The 21,970-nt window shown below is 38.5% G+C and overlaps 1 protein-coding gene across 9 annotated transcripts in view; it reads right to left on the reverse strand.

The window, feature by feature from the left end:
• Nucleotides 1–1,815: 1,815 nt before the first annotated feature.
• Nucleotides 1,816–21,970, reverse strand: part of Gphn (gephyrin) — a 437,068-nt gene continuing 416,913 nt past the window's right edge. For all 9 annotated transcript variants that reach the window (XM_055595378.1, XM_055595377.1, XM_055595376.1 and 6 more), the window contains 4 exons: nt 16,916–16,980; nt 6,044–6,147; nt 3,786–3,882; nt 1,816–2,796 (listed from right to left, as the gene is read on the reverse strand). In XM_055595378.1, coding sequence (XP_055451353.1) covers nt 2,663–2,796; nt 3,786–3,882; nt 6,044–6,147; nt 16,916–16,980 — 400 coding nt within the window. In that variant the 3' untranslated portion in view covers nt 1,816–2,662. The remainder of the gene's footprint in view (nt 2,797–3,785; nt 3,883–6,043; nt 6,148–16,915; nt 16,981–21,970) is intronic.

Consider the following 21,970-nt stretch of genomic DNA (forward strand, 5'->3'; position numbering starts at 1 on the left):
TAATCCACCCTCTTGGGTTATTTATATGACTGAGCTCCTGAGTTGAGTTGTATGCAGTCAGAACATTTTTTAACTTCTAACCAGAACTTTTAAATGCTCCTCCACAAAATGAACTTTCCTGACTTTTCCCATTAGTTGTCCGACATTTTCTGACTGAAGACTTGGGTTCATTTCTCACCTATGGTTTCCTCTCCAGGGCTTGTACCAGTTATAAATTCTTCCCATTTTTCTCTCCAGCAGTGAAGTCACCTGTCCCCTTTCCTTATCAGCTTCTCTAGACAGCACAGCCTCATTCTTTTCTGAACTGGTGTCTTCCACGTCCCTCTAGTTTAACTGGTTCTTCCTGAAGCTTCCAGAGCATGCATCCTAAGTGCAGCTCTGCTCATACATCCTTGATTGAGAGTCTTGTCCCTAGAATAAATCCAGATGCCTTCGCTTGGTATCCAAGAACTCTACAGTCTCAGTCTTAAAGATGTTGTTTTCTCCCCAGACCTCTGTTCCCATAGTTCTGAGGACCCTGGAGCCATAGTTGCAAGTTTGAATTTTGTTGTTTTCCTGTGAGAACTATGTGCCTATGGACAGACACATTTCTGCCACGGTTTCTCCATCTGTAATAACAGGAGCCACAAGGGTGTTGTAAAAGTTAACAGGAAGGGCTTTGAACAATGCCTGGTGCACAGCAAGTGCTAGTGAGTGTTTCACTGCATATATTTGCTAAGGCCTATATACATGTGGGCATCCATATGCCATAAATTCTAAAGACTGGACTCTAGAGCTTTTTAACCCTTTAAGACTGTAGTTGTCACAGTTTGCAGAGTCTATCATGCATTATGAAATATATAAATATAGTTCCTTGCACAACTTTTCTTTTTCTCCCTGATGGAGTACAGTCACAGCTACTTCATTTTATCTATTTCTGGGAGGAGGAGGAGTATAGTATTCTTTGTACCCATAGACATAGTAGGTGCTTATTTCTTAAATGAATATGAAGAACTATGTGTTTGCATTGGACCTCTATTAATTCATCTTTTCTTCAATGGTAAAATAGAACATTTAACTTTAACCCTGAAAATATCAAATGTTATTAAAAGTACAAGTTTTCCTTACCTTTCATATCATGATTTGTTACTTAGTCTGGTTTACTAGGCATACACTACAGAACACAGACTCTTCCTGTTAACATGATTTGAAAAATATCTCCCAAGTTTTTATTAAGAGAAATATCCCTGAGTGTCATCACAAAAGCCCCACATTTCTATTTTCTTTCAAACATTATTTAAAACATTTCTAATGCCAGCTGTGGTGGCATACACCTTCAATCCCATCACTTGGGTGAGAGAGGCAAGTGAATCTTGTTCCAGGACAACCAGGGCTATATAATGAGATCTGCCTGATGACACAAAACAAACAAAACCAAGTCCTAACATTCCAGCCACTCATCTGCAGTTTTCTGATTCATAACTTATTTTTCCCTTCACTTCAGAGAGCTGTACATATCCAAAATTGGTACCTAAAAGAAGAATACCTTTTTTCTAAATAAAGTATCTTTCCTCCAGCTATGCTTACCGCTTATCCAGCTATCACTGGGAAAAGCCGAAGATGGGCAGTTCTCCTACTTACTAACGTACCCCAATGCTATTTTTTTCTAATGACTATAGTAAGATGCAACGCTGTATCAGGCCACAATTTCAATCTCTCAGGCTGTGAGCCTTGGTAGGCCTTCTTAAGCATTCTGTTACCGAGGCAGACTTCTGTCAGAATGGATCGACAGTCTTCTCTTTCTAAATAATAAGGCTGCACAATACATTTTTTAAATAATGATCAAGGATTTTTTTTTTTATTCATTAAGTTTCAGTATCATTACAGAAAATGTTATGGTACAGAGTTGTTTAACATTATTTTGTTTTTGCTCTTGATTTCCACATGAATGCTGGTAACACTAATATCTGTACAAGATCAGTCTTTGATTTTGTTTTTGTTCTGTACAATTTTAAATGTGTTGGTTAAAAAGGCTGTCAGCACTTAAGGAAGCATTTTCCCCCAGTTTGTTTGTTCAAATAAAAGGTATCCAGTTACTGCCTGCGAGTACTGTGCCATGAGGCTGCTAGGGTGAGAACTTCCCTGGGTGCTCGGCAGGGATGTTCTTGCGGCAGGCAGGGCCTCCACGCAGTCACTCCTCTTTTGGCACGGTGCACATAAACACGAGATACATGATAAAGAACAAGCAAAAGCTCTCTGTAAAGCAGTTATGAAGCATACTAAGAAGGGAAATCCAAGTGTTGCCTACACTAGTATAAATAAGCAGACAGCCTTGATTAAGAGCATAAGTAGTTGTATTTAAAGATGAGAAAAACACAAGTTCTGCAGGCACCTACCGCTGTCTACTAAAAGCTATCAGATCTAGCATTGAACACACAAAGCAATTTGCAAGAAAGGAAAATTTTGCTTTGATATAATCGGAATAGAGTTGTCTGTTAGGATTTATTCTTAGGTTTTTTTTTTCTTTAAAAGGTATTTAAATTCATTTGAAATATAATTCAAGATGTTGACTATACAGATCAACTTTTATCCAAATCAGAAAAACTAGCTGTGCCGTTGCATATTACAGGATACAGTCAATGATATGTGGACATGCATCAAAGCTTTCTCCTGTTGGTCACCATCATAGCCGTCCAATGACCATGACATCCACCACCTCGCCCTTGTGGAGTTCCACATACTGCTCTGTCTTTGGAGGTAGCATCAATAATCCATTGGCACTGCGCATGCTCATCAAACGGCTGCTCATCTGATTACCTGGAATGAAATACTCTCATTACTGCAGCACAGGGATCAGGAAGTACACGTGGAGAGGCCAGCAAATGGAAGTGCAGGGCTCCAAAAGGGAGGGAGAGAAACGCTCAATCTTTCCAGTACCTTTTCCAGGTGAAATGTATGTCCTAGATCCTTCACCTTCTCATCCAAACTTAAAAAACAAGTATTAGATATTTTTAAAAGAATAAAATAAGGTTTAATAGCATCATTCAGGGTGAATTTATATTTGTATAAAAATGAAGCCTTTTAAAAACTTAAGAATAGCCATACTAGCAGCTGCCATTTAGTGCCAAACTACAAGTCACTTTATTGACTCTCTTACAAGATGCCAAAAGTCTGAGGCACACTGCCTAGTGCCTTGATAACTAGGCTCGTGGTTAACCTGCAAGCAGAACTCTGTGATGACAAGGTTCATGAACTGAATCACTTATTAGCTGATGTGTGCAGCTGATACAGCATCTTTTGTTAATAGGTAAAACACCTTATGTGGCATTGAATCAAACCTTGGGCAAAATATGACTAGAAAAGTTGGGGACAAATGTTTAAAGTGGAGAGCTCTATACTTCAGAGCTAGAACTCTGAAAATAAATACAGCTTCTGGTGTCCTTAAGATTTGTCCTTACCTAGAACATAGTAGGAGCCAGAAAGGTCATATAAAGTTGGCTTTCTCTTTACATTTCAGGAAAAACAGCTACTGCACTATATCCATCAGTCATGCTCAGAGGGCTGCTTGAACTAATAGATCAAAATGTATAATTCTGTTTTTATATTTCAAATGCTTACATAGAAAATATGGTTTGGTAAAATAAGGAAACATTGTTTAAGAATAATTTATTTCACCAAACTTTTCAAAAAGAGAAGTATACAACAATTATTCATTTCATTATCAGCACGTCTGACAGCTGTTTTTGTGGTTTGTTAAGAACAAGTGCACAGGGATCCCTGCGGGCGTGCAGGTGTGAATGACTGACCTGTACTCTGGGCCCAGGGCAGTGGTTCTTGGTGATGCCAAGTCAGTATACACCGGTGGTATTCTGGGCGAGGGTCCAGTTTCACATCACATGATAACTACAGCAGGAAGAGGGAAAGAAATTTAACTTGGTCATCTGATCATTTCTCAGAACTACAGAGAATATAGTAATCCTGGGTAGATAATATCCTTATCATTCCACTAGTTCTATCATTTCCATCTTACTTTTAATACAGGAAGTCCAGGGGCTGGTTGCTATGGTAAAAAAGAAAGAATGCTAAGAAGCCAGTGTTCATAATAGGGGAAAGGACAGATGAAAAAGGTCTATTGTTGTGGGTTGTAAGGAACTTAGACCTATGAAGTGGGAAATTGAAACAATACCACAGGATTGAAAGGAGGTAGGTCTAACACGCAAATCAATATCCATCCACCCAGAAATATTCATTGCTGACTTAATATGTGATAGGCATATTCAACTCCCCATTTATTGAACTATTTTTAACATACACATGGAAAAGACTTTTTTTATGTTGCTTATATTTTCTTTGCTGGTAGCATAGTTTCCCATTACTCCTAAATTATTTCACGCTTCTCTCTTAATCTCTCTGTGTGTGTTTTGCAGTGCTAAGTTTTAGGAACCACTTATATGGCTACTTTGTAGACAGTATTAAGGAAGAGATGGTTGATGTTAAAATGAGAAATAAATGTAAGGATTCCTAAGAGCTTTGCAGTGTTTGATAAACATGCATCTCTTAGAACAATGTGGATCTTTCCTGTTTCCTCAGTTTAGCGAGTGTGGATATAATAATTTCTCCATTGCTTGGTTGGCTGTGTAATTTCACTGTTAGGACTTTGTCTTTTTGATCTGATCATAATTCTTTTTCATTCATGGCTGGCCTTCCTTCCTTGCTCTCCTTCCACCTCTCTTTGTTAACAATTCCAAATAGCACCTCCCTGTGATTACTGAAAGAAAGCTCTTTTGGGGGGTGGGGTGACTTGACACACAGGACACTATGGTGACTAGTTGATTTTAAGTGATATTTTAGAGAAATGAGATGCTCTTATTTTCATTCATTCACAAATACCCAGTAATAAAAGTATCAATGTTAAGACTGTTGACAGTATAGATTTTCAAAAATGTTTTTGTTTTCCGTGTATGTGTCCATTTGCACACACAAGTGCCACAGCATACATGTGGGGGTCAGATGACAACTTTCAGGAAGTCATATGGGTCCCAGGGATCGAATTCAGGGTGCCCAGCTTGTCAGCAAGTGCATTTACCTGCTGCGCTATCATGACAGCTGTCTTATATGTTTTTATACTGTATATCCTGAGTAAAATTTTATTATTATTTGCTCATCTGTGTTTTATATTTTTTGATCAACTAATCATAGAATTGTGTCACATGTAAATTACTTTAAAAATACTGAGAAGTAATACCCTTGGTTATATAGTTTATGATATCAAGAAAGTCATTTGTGAGTACTACAAACACGTATAATTAGTTGGGTGGTAAATTAGACTAGCAGTGCTGGTAAGGAAAGAGGCGCTAACTTCCATGTGACTTACTGTAGTGTGTAGCTCCTGTCTGTCTATGCTGCTCTGAACACAGCACATCTGCTTTTTTGTCCTCAAGTGACAAATTCTTCTAGTCCTTTGACTGCCTTTTCTGAATTATTTTGAGGAGCGATCACATAAAAGCAGGCAGGCTAACTCCTGTCCTCCATGAACCTCCCTGGGGAAATAATCTCTCATTCCTTACCCTACACAGGTCTAGGGTGTGGTCCCAGCTGATTTCTTTTGATGGTCTGTTCTTAGAACCCACTAGAAGTTTGAAGCCTTGCTCTCTGGGTTCTTTTAAACTTTAAAAAACTTTATTTACTTTTATGTGTATGGATGTTTTTCCTGTGTGTGCACATACACTGTACAGTGTATGTGTATGTACACTGCCTGAGGAGAAGGCCAGAAGAGGGTGTCAGATCCCCTGGGATGGAGTTACAGACAGTTCTAAGCTGCCACATGGGTGCTGGAATCAAATCTAGGACTTCTTGAACAACAGCTAGTACTTTTGTCTTCTGAGCTATCTTTCTTTATGTTAAAGGAAAATAAACATGAATTTTCCCTTCTACTTTCGCCCACAAAGGAGAAAATACCAACACATTTATGAAAAAAAGATCTAAAATCCTAGGCATCTATTTTTGGCAATGAGTAATTGTTATTAGGGTTCCATTTTGGTTTCTGGTCATTAGAAAACATTACCCTGGCTTTGATGATGGTTGGCCGAGGATCCAAGATACCCTGCATCTTTCTTAGTGCAGGTACAACAAAGAGGTTGCAGGTGACCACAGCTGATACAGGATTCCCTGAAAGTCAAACGAGTAGTTATTTATATTACACTACATAAAAAATTGTCAGATAATTGTATCTGCCTATACATTCAGTTATGACAGAACATAACAGAAGTGACTGATGATTAGTCTACTTTCTTCTGAGTTACTCTGAATCCAACAGAATGATAGAAAAGAGTAGCAGGGCGGTGCTACTCCTTTAATCCCAGCACTCAGGAGGCAGAGGCAGGCAGATATTTTAGTTTGAAGCCAATGTGGTCTACAGAGCTAGTTCCAGGACAGCCAGAGCTACACAGAGAAACCTTGTCTCACAGAACAAAACAAAACAAAAGGAAAAAAAAGAATAGCGGTACAGTTAACCACCTGTTGCAGACAGTATGAACTGAACTTTTTGGTCTTCCACTGAAATACAAAAAGGTTTGATACTCAGCTTTTAGATACTATCTCTGCTTTGCACTGAAAGCTATTGCTAACTCTTATGTGTGTGTGTGCGTGTGAGCATGTGCCTGTATGTATGTGTGCATGCATGTGTGAATGTGTGCATGCACAGAGTTGTGGGTGAAGGGGTAGACACTGAACTCTGGGCTGCCTGCATGTGAAACACATACTCTTATACTGGGTATCAAGTCAATACATTAAAAATTTTAATATATATTCTTATTGTTTTTAAAGTATTTCTAATATAGAAATATGATACAAATAAGATAAAATATAAAAAAGGAACTTTACAACCATCTTTATTCATATCCATCTTTATCTTATATCCATCTTTATCCTTTAAATAAAAAATAAAGAAACAGCACCAAATGACCCACGTTCCAAAAACTTGAAAATGAGTAAGAGTATGGTATAAACTGCAGTGTCCTCAATTCACAGGAGGAAGCTCTAGCACTCAGTGTATCTGAGAAACAGGGTCTTGGTGATTAAAGCTCAGTGAGGACACAAAATTGGGCCCTAACTTAGTAGAACTGGTGCCATTATAAGCATGGAGATAACCTAGAACCCCTGCACAGATGTAGCCCATGGTAGTTCAATGTCCAAGTGGGTTCCATAGTAATGGGAACAGGGACTGCTTCTGACATGAACTGATTGGCCTGCTCTTTGGTCACCTCCCCCTGAGCGGGGAGCAGCCTTACCAGGCCACAGAGGAAGACAATGCAGCCACTCCAGATGAGACCTAACAGACTAGGATCAGAAGGAAGAAAAAGAAACCCTCCCCTACAAGTGGACTTGGGGAGGGGAGTGTGTGAAGAAGGGAGAGGAAGGGAGGGGTTGGGAGGGGAGGAGGGAGGGAACTAGAGGGGGATACAAAGTAAATAAAGTATAATTAAAAATAAAAAAAGAATAAAAAATATGAAATATATATAAAAAAAAAGCAGAGACATCAGAGATCAGCACTGTTGTCACCTTGAGTTTTGGATTTCCTGGCCTTAGAGCTGTATCAAATGCAAAGGTATCTGAAGAATTTCAAAAATTTATCATTCCTCTCCAGGAGAAATAAACCTAGGTGTGCCTTGTACTTCAAAGGTAAGGAGAGTGGCATAAAACAAACAAATGGGCTACAAAGAAAGGATTTTTGTTGTTTGTGTGATATAATGATCAAGTTGTACTCAAACTGGACAACTTTGATAAGCTCCACACTTTTTTGTTTGTTTGTTTTTATATAGTTAGTCTTGCTTTGAACCCTCAGGCTATCCTTGCCTTTAAGGCAAACTCAGCTTCCCTAGTGCTGGGATTATAGTTGTGCACCACCAATCCTTATGAATCTCATCTATAGAACTTCATTTTTCTCTTTAGCAAGGGCAACATGATCAGGTGCATTCTAGTTCTGAAATCCTAATTCTGTTTAATTCTCTTATACAGTTGTATGTGATGATGTGTATTGATATTGACAGTGGGGATCAGGATGTCTTATTTTAGGTTCCCTTTCCTCAAGTGCTGCTAATTTTGTCCTCAAAGTTAAAAGACAAAGGCCAGGCTATCAAATTACTAGATAAAGCCACACCTTCATTTCTCTGGTACCAGTAGCTTAAAAGCAATTTTTATCCTTTATCAGCATATTTACACTGTATAAGAGTGGTATGGAAATTACATTTTCATATATACATATTTGGTTATAGTCTCCCCATAACTACTCTCTTCTCTCTCTTTCCATTCCTGCTGTCTCCCTTCCTCTTGAAAAATAGCATTTTTTCTTCTTTAATGTCTTTCATTATTTTTAATTAATTAATTAATTAATTACAATTTATTCACTTTTTATCCCAGCTGTAGCCCCCCTCATCTCCTTCCAGGCCCATCCATCCTCCCTCTTCTCCCCTTATGCTCCTCCCCTAGTCCCCTGATAGGGAAGGTCCTCCTCCCCTTCTATCTGACCCTGGCCTATCAGGTCTCATCAGGGCTGGCTGCATTATCTTCCTCTGTGGCCTGGCAAGGTTATACCTCCCAAGGGGAGTTGACCAAAGAGCCAGCCACTGAGTTCATGTCAGAGACAGCCCCTGTACCCCTTACTAGGAAATCCACTTGGAGATTGAAGTGCCATGGCTTCCTCTGAGCAGGGGATCTAGGTCCTCCATGCATGGTCCTTGACTGCAATATCAGTCTCTGCAGGACCACCTGGACCCAAGTATTTTGGCTCTGTTGTTCTCCTTGTGAATGTCTTTTATTTTTATTAATTTTTTTTTTTATATTTTCATACTAACTTTTGTTTTAAAATAGGGTGTTGCAAGCTGGGGGTAGAGCTCAGCCTTAAAATTACTGCTATGCATTCTTTTAAAATTTTTTTAAATTTTATTTTTATTAATTGCAGTTTATTCACTTTGTATCCCAGCTGAAGCCCCCTCCCCAATCCCCTCTCAATCCTACCCTCCCTCCCTCTTCTCCTATGCCCCTTCCCCAGTCCAATGATAGGGGAGGTCCTCCTCCCCTTCCATCTGAACCTAGACTATCAGGCCTCATCAGGACTGGCTTCTTTGTCTTCCTCTGTGGACTGGTAAGGCTGCTCCTCCCCCAGGTGGAGGTGATCAAAGAGCCAGCCCATGAGTTCATGTCAGAGACAGTCCCTGTTCCTATTATTGGGGAATCCTCTTGGACACTGAGCTGCCATGGGCTACTTCTGTGCAGGGGTTCTAAGTTATCTCCATGCATGGTCTTTGGAGTATCAGTCTCAGAAAAGACTCCTGGCCTCAGATTTTTTGGTTCTGTTGCTCTCCTTGTGGACCTCCTGTCTCCTCTAGGTTGTCCTATCTCCCCCTTCTTTCATAAGATTCCCTGCACTCTGCCCAAAGTTTGACTATAAATCTCAGCATATGTTTTGATACCCTACTGGGTAGAGTCTTTCAGAGGTCCTCTGTGATAGGCTCCTGCCCTGTTTCCTGTTTTCTCCCTCTTCTGATGTCCATCTCGTTTGCCTTTCTGAGTGAGGATTGATCATCTTACCCAGCGTCCTCCTTGATTAGATTCCTTAGGCGTACAGATTTTAGTATGCTTATCCTATATTATATGTCTAATATCCACTTATAAATATCCACATATACCATGTGTGTCTTTCTGCTTCTGGGATACCTCACTCACAGGATGATCTTTTCTAGATCCCACCATTTGCCTGCAAATTTCACAATTTCTTTGTTTTTAATTGCTGAGTAGTATTCCATTGTGTAAATGTACCACAATTTCTATATCCATTCAACTGAGGGATATCTGGGTTGTTTCCAGCTTCATACAGAGAAGATATATAACATTTTGTCAAAATGTGGCTTACTTTATTTATCACAGTGATATCTAACTTTATTGATTTTTCTAAAAATGAAGTAATTTCATTTTTGTGTGCAAATAATATTCCATTGTGTGTATGTCATATTTTCTCTATTCACTCATCTGCTGATGGACTTCAAGACTGAGCCCATAACTTGGCTCCTATAAATGTTGTTGTTATAGTTAATATGTTGTGATGGTATCTCTGTTTCATGATGACTTAGATTCTTGGGTTTTTTTTCCTCTCTTTCTGCATCTCCACACTGATTTTTGCATTTTTCCGATGGCTAGGGATGTTGAATGATTTTTCCATTTAACTTGAGAATTGTCTGTACAACTCATTTGCCCATTTATTGACTGAATTATTTTGGCACTTTTTGAGTTATTTACATGTCCTGGATTTCAGTTCCCTGTCAGATACTACTCTGTTGTTTCTTTTTTTGTGTCTTTTGCCTTCTAATTTTATGCTATTTCTTGCTATTATTTTCTGTGTTATTGGAGTCCTATTCACAAAGTCATTACCCATAATGAACTGTCTCCATAGCAGTTTCAAAGCTTTAGGTCTTCCATTAATGTTTTTGATCTGTTCTGTATAGATTTTCACACAGGAATCTAGTTTCATTCTGTATGTAGATATCCAATTCCCCAGAACCCTTTGTTGAAGAGGTGAGTCCCCTTTTACTCCTACATATGTTTTTGGCATCTTTTGTCAAAATTCAACTGACTGTCAGGGCTGAAGAGACAGCTCAGTGGCTAAAAGCATATACTTCTGTTCCAAAAGACCCATTTGGTTCCAAGTACCCACATCAGACAGATCACAACAGTCTGTAACTCCAGCTCCAGGAGATCAGATACCTCTGGTCTTTGTGGACACCTGCAATCACAATGCTTGTATCCACATACAGACACACTTGCATGCACATAATTTAAAATAAGAGAGTAACTCAGTTGGCTGTAGTTCTATGGGTTTATTTCTGAGTCCTCTATACTATTCTATTGGTCTATGTATATATGTTCTTTTTTGTCCTTTTCTTTTTATTATATATATACACATACATAGAAGACATCAGTATGTAAATGTACACACACATAGGTACATTATGAGTGTGTGTAGGCCTGAGGTTGTTACCAGGAATCTTTTTTGGTCATTTTCCACAATGTTTCTTCACCAAAGCCTGTTGCTAGTTCCAATAGCCAGCATGCTCTGGTGATCTCTCTCATCTGTCTCTAAGGCTGGAATTACAGGTGAGTTGCCACATTACTGCCACCTACCTGCCAATTACTGGGAATCTGAACTCTGGTCTTCACTATGTTGCAAGTGCTTAAACTGCCAAGCCATCTCGCTAGCCCTGTGTATCTGTTTTTAATGTCAGGATAAGGCTGTTTTATTTACTATGGCTCTGTATTAGATTTTGAATCAGGTATGATATAATATCTCCAACGCTGCTCTTTTGGCTCAGGACTGCTTTGAGTATTTGGGGTTTCTATTTCCACTTAAATTTTTAGGACTCACATTCTGTGAAGATTGTCATTGAAGTTCTGATGAAAATTTCATTTACTGTGTAGGTCATTTTCAGTAACATGGGCATTTTCTCAGTCTGCTAATCAGTGAACATGGGATGGCTTTCCATCTTCTAGTGTCTTCAATTTCTTCAGTGTTCCAAAGTTTTCGCTGTGGAGGTCTTTCATTTTCCTAGTTAGGGTTATTCCTAGGTGTGTGTGTGTGTGTGTGTGTGTGTGTGTGTGTGTGTGTGTGTGGTAATGTTTGGAAGCAATTGTGAATGTTTTTTCTTCCTTTTGGTTTCCTTCTCAGTATGTTCATTACAGTACATAGAAAGTATAGATCTTTGTATCTTATTTTGCTGAATTTATCAGTTCCAATAGTTTTCAGGTGGAGCCTTCAGGATCTTTTAAATACAGGATCATATCATCTATAAATGGGAATAATTTGATTTCCTTCTTCCTGATTTGTATCACTTTTCTTTCTTTCTCTTGCCTCTGCTTTGGCTAAAACTTCCAAGTACTACATATAACGATTACGAATGGGTACCTCGACTCATTCTGGATTTAACTTTAGCTTTATCCCACTTAGTACAATGTTGGCTACAGATATGTTAAATGTTGACATATTTTCCTTCTTCCTAGTTTCTTCATGGTTTTCCTTAAAATGGCTGGAACTTTGCTAAAGGCCTTTTCTATATCTATTTAGACAGTTGCTAGAATGCAAGTTTTCACATTTTTCCTTAGTGATCTTCTGGATTTCACTGGCATCTGTTTAGAAATGTCTGTTTTCATCCATAGTTTTAATATTTTGGGTCTTTTTTCTGGTTAGCTGGCTAAAAGTTTGAAAATTATATTTATGTTTTCAAAGTACCATTTGTTGTTGTTGTTGTTATTATTATTATTATTATTATTATTATTGAGACAGGATTTCTCTATGTTGCCTTGGCTGTCCTGGATCTCACTCTGAAGACCAGGCTAGCCTCAAACTCAGAGATCTACCTGCCTCTCCCCACTGAGTGGTGGGTGTAAAGGCGTATTCCACTACCTCCCAGCTAAAGCTGATTCTTTCTGTGTGTATTTTTATTCTTGATTCTGGGTCTGGCTTGTTTTTGTCCTCCTAAGGTTTTGAGAAATATCATTAAGTTTTTTAGTTGAAGCCATCATCTGATATTTGTTTAAATTTAAGAACTTAATATCTAGAAACATCTTCCTCAGAAGCACCTTTGTTGTATTCTAAAAGTCTAGAAAGTCACGTTTTCAATTTTACTTGATTTTAATACTGTATTTCTTCAATAATCCATTGATCAGTCAAGGATATACTGTCCAGTTTTGTTATATCTGTATAGTTTCTCTTACTGTTTATTTCAAGTTTTATTCTACTAGGATATGAAAGAGTAAGTTATTTTAATTTTTAAATTTGTTAAAATTTGCATTATGACTTAATATGCATACTATTTTGGAAAACATTCCCTGCAGTGCTGAGAAGAATGTGTTCTCTGCCACTGGATTGGATAGTCTATCGATGTCTGCTACTTCCATTTGATCTGTGGTACAGTTTGCCTTTAAAGTTTCTTTGCTGACTTTTGTCTCGATGACTTGTCTATTGATAAGATTGAAGTCAATAATATATCTAGATTCATCTGTTTCTTTATGGCCAAGAGTGTTTGTTTTATGAAACTATGCATCAACCTTTGGTGTAAATGTGTTCATAATCTCATTATGTCTTATTTATGGATTGTTCTCTTTATTCACATATACTTATTTCCTTTATCTCTTTGTCTGATTGTGGCTTGATGTTTACTATAATACTTTGTCTCATAATGCTGCAAGTATTCTTGCTTGCCCTTACCTTCAGTTTGCTTGGTGTATTATACTCTATTCTTTCACTTTAAATCTCTGTGCATCTTAAAGTGTGATTCTTGCAGACAGACAACAAACAGTTGCATCTTGTATTAAAAAAGAAAAACTTTAGTCTTTTAAAATGTAAATTAATGTGCAGGCCATGTGCTTGTAAATACCAGAAGAGGTCGTAAAAGGGCATTGGATCACCTCACATGGGTGCTAGGAACTAAGTTCAGGTTCTTTGGTAGAGCAGCAAGGGCTCTTAACTGCCGAGCCATCTCTCTAGACTAGGAGTTTGTATTTTAAAATAATCAACTAGTAGATGTCTTTGAGTTGGAAAGTTAAAACTATTTATGTTGAGGTGAACTTTTTAAAAAAATCGTAGTTAAAAGTGATGCTAATAACTTCAATAGACAAATGAGGTACCCAGTAGAACAGCAACCCCTCCCCCCAACCTTGATACAGGCTCTTTTCCAAGAGCCTAACTGTCTTTGAACTTGTAGTGATCTACTTCAGCTTTCCAAGTGCTTGGATTATGGCCTGTTCCAGTATACTCCACTGACGGTGGATTTTCCTTTTTTTTTTTTTTAATTTCTGTGTGCATGCATATGTATATGCATGTGTGTATGTTACATGTAGCAGGTGCCAGAAGAGGTCATTGGATCCTTAGAGTAGGCTGTGAACTGTCCAGTGTGGGTGCTGGAAATCAAACTGTCATTTGCAATAGCAGCAGTGCTCTTGACCACTGAGCCGTCTCTCCAGCTTGATAGCAGATTCTCCGTGAGTATTACTTTTCCATTATTTCAAAATATATTACCAAATGATAGTAAAATTGCTATAATACTTAATTTCTAGAATTAAAATTACATTTATTTATATTCATTCAGTGTGTGTGTGTACGTGTGCGTGTGTGTGAGCGAGCACACATGTGCATGCATGTCCTGATGTGCACATAGCAGTCAGAGAACACGCTGCAGGAGCTGGTTCTCTCCCTCCACCATGTGGGTACTAGGGATTGAAATTAGGTTGTCAGGTTGGCAGCATATGCCTTTATCTGCTGAGCCATCTTACCAGCTATAATTTTTTAAAATGAGTTGTTCTATAGAAGAAAAATAATAGGGATGATTAATAATTAGTAAATGGTGGTGGTTTCTGAGTGGTAGTTATGATAATAAATAACATTTCTTTAATTATATATATATTTTCTAAGTTTTTATAGAGAAGGTTTAATTTTAATTTTATTTATTTTAGAGAGACAGAGAAAGAGAGAGACTGTGTGTGCCAGCATGCCATAGCACGCATGTGAAGGTCACACAGGACAACTTGTGGGAGTTGGTTCTTTCTCTCTCTACAATGTGTGTTCAGGGGATTGAACTTGGTTATCAGGCTTGTTGTAGGTGCCTTGATGCACTGAGCCATTTTGTGAGCTCAATTTTCCACATTTTTATATTGAACACATAGTTTAAAAAGTTAAAAAAAATTACAATATGTGCAACTATTACACTGGCTATAACTTGTTAATACTAGTGAAGATCTTTGAGTATGTGGCCTTCAATAAAGCAGAAATTCACTCTAGAAATGGAATATCCTTCTAAGTAGACCACTTTTGCTATGCATAGGATCTGGACGTGTGAGTTGTTGCTGCCCTCTTTTGGTTCATTCCAGCTCAACACAAGGAATTCCAAATAAAATCAGAGATTTGAAGAAGGCTTTTAATATTGTAGTTTCTTTTCTTTTTTAAATTTTATATTCATTTATTTTACATCCCAAGGGTGCCTCCTTCCTTCCCTCCTCTCCATCCCCCCTTCCCCTGTCACTTTTATCCCAGAAAAGAGGATCCTCCTCTGCCCCGATTAACCTTCCCCCAGCACATCAAGTCACATCAGGACTGAGCATATCTTTATTCCCTGAGGCAACATTGATATTTCATGAGAAATGGGTTCCTGTAATAATAATCTGTGTTCTAGTATCACGATGGTAAAATTTGTATGTTTTCTTAATATATATATATTAAAATAATTTTATACATTCACTTGTATCCCAGCTGTAGCCCTCTCCCTCTTTCCCTCCCAACGCTCTCCTCCCTCCCTCATCTCCTCCCTGCCCCCTTCCGAGTCCACTGAGAGGGACTGAGATGGACTCCTTCCGTCTGGCCCTAGCTTATCAGGTATCTTCAGGATGGTTGCAATGTCCTTATCTGTGGCCTAGCAAGGCTGCTCCTCCCTCAGTGGGGAGAGGAAACTCATGAGTTCATGTCAGAAACAGTTCCTGTCCCCCTTACTAGGGAACCCACTTGGATACTGAGCTACCATGGGCTATGTCTGAGCAGAGGTTCAAATTTGTATATTAATTCACACCTATAGAGAAAATATTCTCTTTTAGTAGATAAAAATGAAGCTAGAAGAGTAGTTCATTTCTCTCTCTCTTTTTCTTCAGGCAGGATTTCTCTGTGTAACAGAGCCATATAATGGTTTTCAGAGCATCATAGGGAATATAAAAGGTCCTAGGTGTAGTTGTATGCCACAGATACATGTTAAGGTTGCTTTACTTTCCTATTATCTTAATATTTTCTTTATGACACAAGTCTATTTTTATGCTTAGGATAGAGTTTAAAATGTTAAGACTGCCTGCTTTTTAAAATAATCCTATTTTGAGTTTTACTGAATATGAAAAGCAAATAAATCTCTGAAGACCATGAGATTTGTGAGTCTGAAAGGATAAGTAGTTACTTTTCTGAAAGAATTGGTGTTAACAAAATGAGAACTTGACCACAAATATTACATGATTTTATTTTTTAAGACTAGGTCTTAACTTTTTAGAGCCAAGGCTGGCTTGGAATTTACTATGTAGTAGTTGAACCTGTGGTGATCCTCCTGCCTCAGCCTCCCCAGAGGTGGAACTATAGGCATCATTAAAGGATACTTTTAAAAGTAAAACAAAACAAACCAACCAACCAAACAAAAAACCCTACCCCCCAAAACAACAAGTAGATACATAAAATTCTAAATCACTTTAAAATTTATCAAGATTCATAGACTTAAGATACATGGCTGAAAGTAATAAAAATTAAGTTAACAAATTCTTGGAAGCTGGATCACCTTGGTTTTGCTACAGTCTGAACACGTGAGTTTCTGCGTGGGAATTAGGTGGTGATGCTGGTGTCAGACTGGTGATGTATGAATGTTGGTTGAGATGTATAGGGTCAGTAAACCTGTGTCCCTGTCTGCCCAGGCCCTAATCACCCCTAATTTTACAAGATCAGAAGCACTGTTGTGTTTGTCTGCATTGAAACAAGGTCTTGCTATGTAGCCCAGTCTGGCCTCATTTCATGATCTTCCTGCCGTAGCCACCTGAGGCTACAACTAGAGGTGCGCATTGCCATACCTGGCTATGATATGTGATCTACTATTTTAATGTTTGACAATACTTCTAGTTTTGAGAGGTACCTAGATCTCCCACTTATACACTGTTATCATTTTAGGTAAGGACTATGTCCTGGAAGAATATTCTGGTTTGATAGGTATTGGCTCCATCATACAGGTCAAGAACCAGCCCCAGAGAAGGTAAGTGATTTGCCATTCTGATTAAAAATCAAGTTATGAGGATTATAGGCTGGCCACCTGAGAAGCCCCAAAACTTTTTGGTCATTTTTCTAGAAAAAGGAAAAAATAATTTTAATGATTCTTACCTGGTAGTGCAAAAATAATTTTTCTTACACCATCAATATCCAAAGTTGCAAATGTTGTTGGCAAGCTAGAAACAAAAAGAGCGTCCTTATTTGTGATTATTAAGTAACAGAAGCAGTAACTGGAGTGCTTTACTTTTCTTGTTCAGTGATTCACTTACCATAGAAAAACACTCTTCTGTTGACTTGTCTTTAAACCTTCCTCCTCTGAAATCAACTGCTTGAGTACTATCTGTTTTCAAGTATCCAAAGTTCCCAGTTTTCTGTACCTTCCATCTTTTGTCAGGATCATAGTAACACATTCTAAATTCTGATGTTTCCAAATGTCCCCAGCCCTGTACTCAATGATGTTTATAGTATTTTTGTTGGAGATTTAAAACAGTCCTCTTCTTATTAAAATACTACCTGATAAAGTATTTCTAAGTGTTTTGCTCAAGATGAATGTTTTTGATCTTAATGTGTATGAGTGCTTTACTGCATGTATGCATATGCACCATGCACACGAGTGACTCAGGAGGCAGAAGAGTGCACTGGATCCTCTGGAGCTGAAGATAGAGCTATTTGTGAGGGACCATGTGCATGCTGACAACTGATCCCAAGTCCCTGTAAGAGCAGCCAGTGCTCCTAACCACAGAGGCATCTCTTCAGCCTCTCTTATCTTTTAAAAATGATGCTCAGAAATATTCACTTAATAAGATGCTTTTGAATTATAGAAAAATAAAATTCCATAGCTGGAACAAAGTTAAAGCACCCTTCTCAAGATTCTGACATAACTTCATCCCTGATCTCAAGCTGTACTACAGAGCAATAGTAATAAAAACTGCATTGTACTGGCATAGAAACAGAATGGTGGATCAATGGAATCGAATAGAAGACCCAGAAGTAAACCCACACACCTACAGATGCTTGATTTTTGACAAAGAAGCCAAAACCATACAATGGAAAAAAGACAGCATCTTTAGTAAATAGTGCCAGTCTAACTGGATGTCTATATGTAGAAAAATGCAAATAGATCCATATTTATTACCCTGAACAAAACTAAAGTCCAAGTGAATCAAAGACCTCAACATAAAACCAGACACACTAAACCTTCTAAAAGAAAAAGTGGGGAAGAGCCTTGAACTCATTGGCACAGGAGACAACTTCCTGAACAGAACACCAACAGCAGAGGCTCTAAGATCAACAATCAATAAATGGGACCTCATAAAACTGAAAATCTTCTGTAAAGCAAAGGACAAACGACAGCTTATAGACTGGGAAAAGATCTTTACCAACCCTACATCTGACAGAGAGCTAATATCCAGAATATATAAAGAACTCAAGAAGTTAAACCACAACAAGCCAAGTAAGCCAATTAAAAAATGGGTACAGAGCTAAACAGAATTTTCAATAGAGGAATATCGAATGGCCAAGAAACACTTAAAGAAATGCTCAACCATCTTAGTCATCAGGGAAATGCAAATCAAAACGACCCTGAGATTTCACCTTATACCTATCAGAATGACTAAGATCAAAAACTCAAGTGAAAACATATGCTGGAGAGGATGTGGAGAAAGGGGAACCCTCCTCCATTGCTGGTAGGAATGTAAACTTGTACAACTACTTTGGAAATCAATCTGATGCCTTCTCAGACAATTAGGAATAATTCCCAGATTTATTTTTCAGGGTCTTTTCTGAGACTGATACTCCAACCAAGGACATCATGGAATTAATCTAGAACCACTGCACAGATGTTGCCCATGGCAGTTCAGTGTCCAATTGGGTTCCATATTAATGGGAACAGGGACTGTCTCTGACATGAACTGATTGGCCTGCTCTTTGATCACCTCCCCCTAAGGGAGGAGCAGTCTTAACAGGCCACAGAGGAAGACAATGTAGCCACTCCTGATGAGACCTAATAGACCAGGATCAGAAGGAAGGGGAGGAAGACTTCCCCTATCAGTGGACTAGGGGAGGGGCATGGGTGGAGAAGGGGGAGGAAAGGTGGGATTGAGAGTGGAGGAGGGAGGGAGCTACAGGGGGAAATACAAAGTGAATAAACTGTAATTAATAAAAATAAATTTAAAAATTTATGATAAAAAAGAATAGTACTTCCTCAGGGATCTTTTCTGAGACTGATACTCCAAACAAGGTTCATGCATGGAGATAACTTAGAACCCCTGCACAGAAGTAGCCCATGGCAGCTCAGTGTCCAAGAGGGTTCCCCAATAATAGGAACAGGGACTGTCTCTGACATGAACTCATGGGCTGGCTCTTTGATCACCTCCACCTGAGGAGGGAGCAGCCTTACTAGGACACAGAGGAAGACAAAGAAGCCAGTCTTGATGAGACCTGATAGACTAGGTTCAGATGGAAGGGGAGGAGGACCTCCCCTATCATTGGACTGGGGGAGGGGCATAGGAGAAGGAGGAGGAGGGAGGGTGGGGTTGGGAGAGGATGGAGGAGGGGCTACAGCTCAGAAACAAAGTGAATAAACTGTAATTAATAAAAATTTTAAAAAAATTTAAAAAAGAAACAATGGAAAACAAAACAAAACAAAAAAAACCCAAAAAGAATAGTGCTTACTGAAGATCCAGCTACAGCACTCCTAGGCATGCTTCAAAACATGCCCAAGTATGTAACAAAGACATTTGCTCAATCATGTTCATAGCAGCTTTACTTGTAATAGCCAGAATCTGGAAACAACCTAGATGCTCCTCAACTGAGGAATGCATACAGAAATTGTGGTATATTTATACAATGGAATACTACTCAGTGATTAAAAACAAGGAAATAATGAAATTTGCAGGCAAATGGTGGGAGCTAGAAAAGATCATCCTGAGTGAGGTATCCTAGAAGCAGAAAGACACACATGGTATATACTCACTTATAAGTGGATATTAGACATATAATATAGGGTAAACATACTAAAATCTGTACATCTAAAGAAGATAAACAAGAAAGAGGACCCTGGGTAAGATGATCAATCTTCACTTAGAAAGACAAATGGGATGGACATTGGAAATAGGAGAAAACAAGTAACAGGACAGGAGCCTACCACAGAGGGCCTCTGAAAGACTAAACCTAGCAGTGTAACAAAGCAGACGCTGAGACTCATAGCCAAACTTTGGGCAGAGTGCAGGGAATCTTATGAAAGAAGGGGGGAAATAAGAAGACCTGGAGGGAACAGGAGCCCCACAAGGAGAGCAACAGAACCAAAAAATTCTGGGTCCAGGGGTCTTTTCTGAGACTCATACTACAACCAAGGACCATGTACAGGGATAACCTAGAACCCCTGCACAGATGTAGTCCATGGCAATTCAGTGTCCAAGTGGGTTCCCTAGCAATGGGAACAGGGGCTGTTTCTGACATGAACTCAGAGGCTGGCTCTTTGATCACCTCCCCATGAAGGAGGAGAAGCTTTAACAGGCCATAGAGGAAGACAATGTAGTTAGTCCTGAGGAGACCTGATAGCCTAGGGTCAGATGGAAGGGAAGGAGGACCTCCCCTATCACTGGACTTCGAGAGAGGCATGGAAGGAGATGAGGGAGGGAGGGGATTAGCAAGGTGTCTACACCTGGGATACAAAGTGAATAAACTGTAATTTACTTTTTAAAAAAGATTCTGACATAAACATCCATGGGAAATATGAGAGGGGTACATGGTATGTAGCAGGCAGTTGATAATTGAATTTTTTTTTCTATTTTCTATTGTCACATAGCGTTTTGGCTATAAAATTTATGAATGAATCAAACCTGAGTGATGCAAACTTCTCAGGGAACACTAAAACTTCCCAAGAGGCAAAAATTAATTATTTTATACGCTAAATTATGATTTTATCTTTTGGTCCATTTTTGCATGTTGATCTTAACGTGTTTTTTTTTTTTTTTTTTTTTTTTTTTATTTACTGTGGAGTATGCATGTGTCAGAACTCATGTACGGAAGCCAGAGGACCGCTTTTGTGAGTCCTTTCTCTTCTTCACCTATATGGGCTCCAGGAATCAAACTTAGGTTGTGAGGCTTGGCAGCAAGTACTTTTACCTGCTAATCCATCTCACTGGCTTCTTGGGTTGATTTTAAAAACAGAACATTCAGCCAGGCAGTGGTGGTGCTTGCCTTTAATCTCAGCAGTCTGGAGGCAGAGACAGGTAGATCTCTGAGTTTGAGGCCAGCCTGGTCTATAAAGCTAGTTCCAGGACAACCAAGCCTACACAGAGAAACCTTGTCTCCAAAAATCAAAACTAACCAACCAAACAAAACCAGCTCATTCACTCATTACTGTTTACTATGATATAGTAACAGTAACATTTTGGATGACTTATAGCTACCTTAATCTGTTATAATACAATAATGTCCGATTCCAATCATAAGAACATTGGATTATTTTTTTAAAGTGTAACTTCAAGGTGCTATGTTCCTGTGCTTCTCACTTCTTTTTTTCCATATTTGTAGAGTGATATCATCAATAATGATAGTGTCAGTTATTATTAACATTAACATTAGTAACATTTATGTATCATACTCATTATTTCATTTAAGTATCATAGCAATAGCAAAAGATGACATTTGCCATAGTATCTGGTAGATGAGAAAACTGAAACTCAGAGATATTAAAAATTTGGCTTTATCTCACTTAGCTACTATGATTTTGTAAAAATAAAGACTTTGAACCAAGGTTGTTAACTTTAAGGTTCATGTTAGATAAAATCAGCATGGGATAGTCTACAATAGAGTTAGTACTTGGACTTTGGGACCTCTGTTTGATTGTTTTTTAACTCCCTAATTCTTTGCTCTGCACTAGACCAAGATCAGATTATAGGTAGGAAACTGCAACAGTTATTACCATTTGACAAATAAGTAATAAAAAAAAATCCCAGATGAATTCTTGAGAACATCTACACTTGCTATAGATGACCCACGTCGGATCTAATTATGCTTTGCTAAGTATCTTTTCCTTTATATTTTTAAGGTAGGTGTGTGTGTGTGTGTGACCTAGTTTTTGAGACAGGGGGATGTCTGGAGTTTGCTGACAGCTAGTGAGCTACAGGATATTGAGAGCCTGTCTCTGCTTCCTACCAG

This window comes from Psammomys obesus, unplaced genomic scaffold (genome assembly GCF_907164565.1).
Source record: "Psammomys obesus unplaced genomic scaffold, mPsaObe1.curated_primary_1811, whole genome shotgun sequence".
Lineage (NCBI taxonomy): Eukaryota > Metazoa > Chordata > Mammalia > Rodentia > Muridae > Psammomys > Psammomys obesus.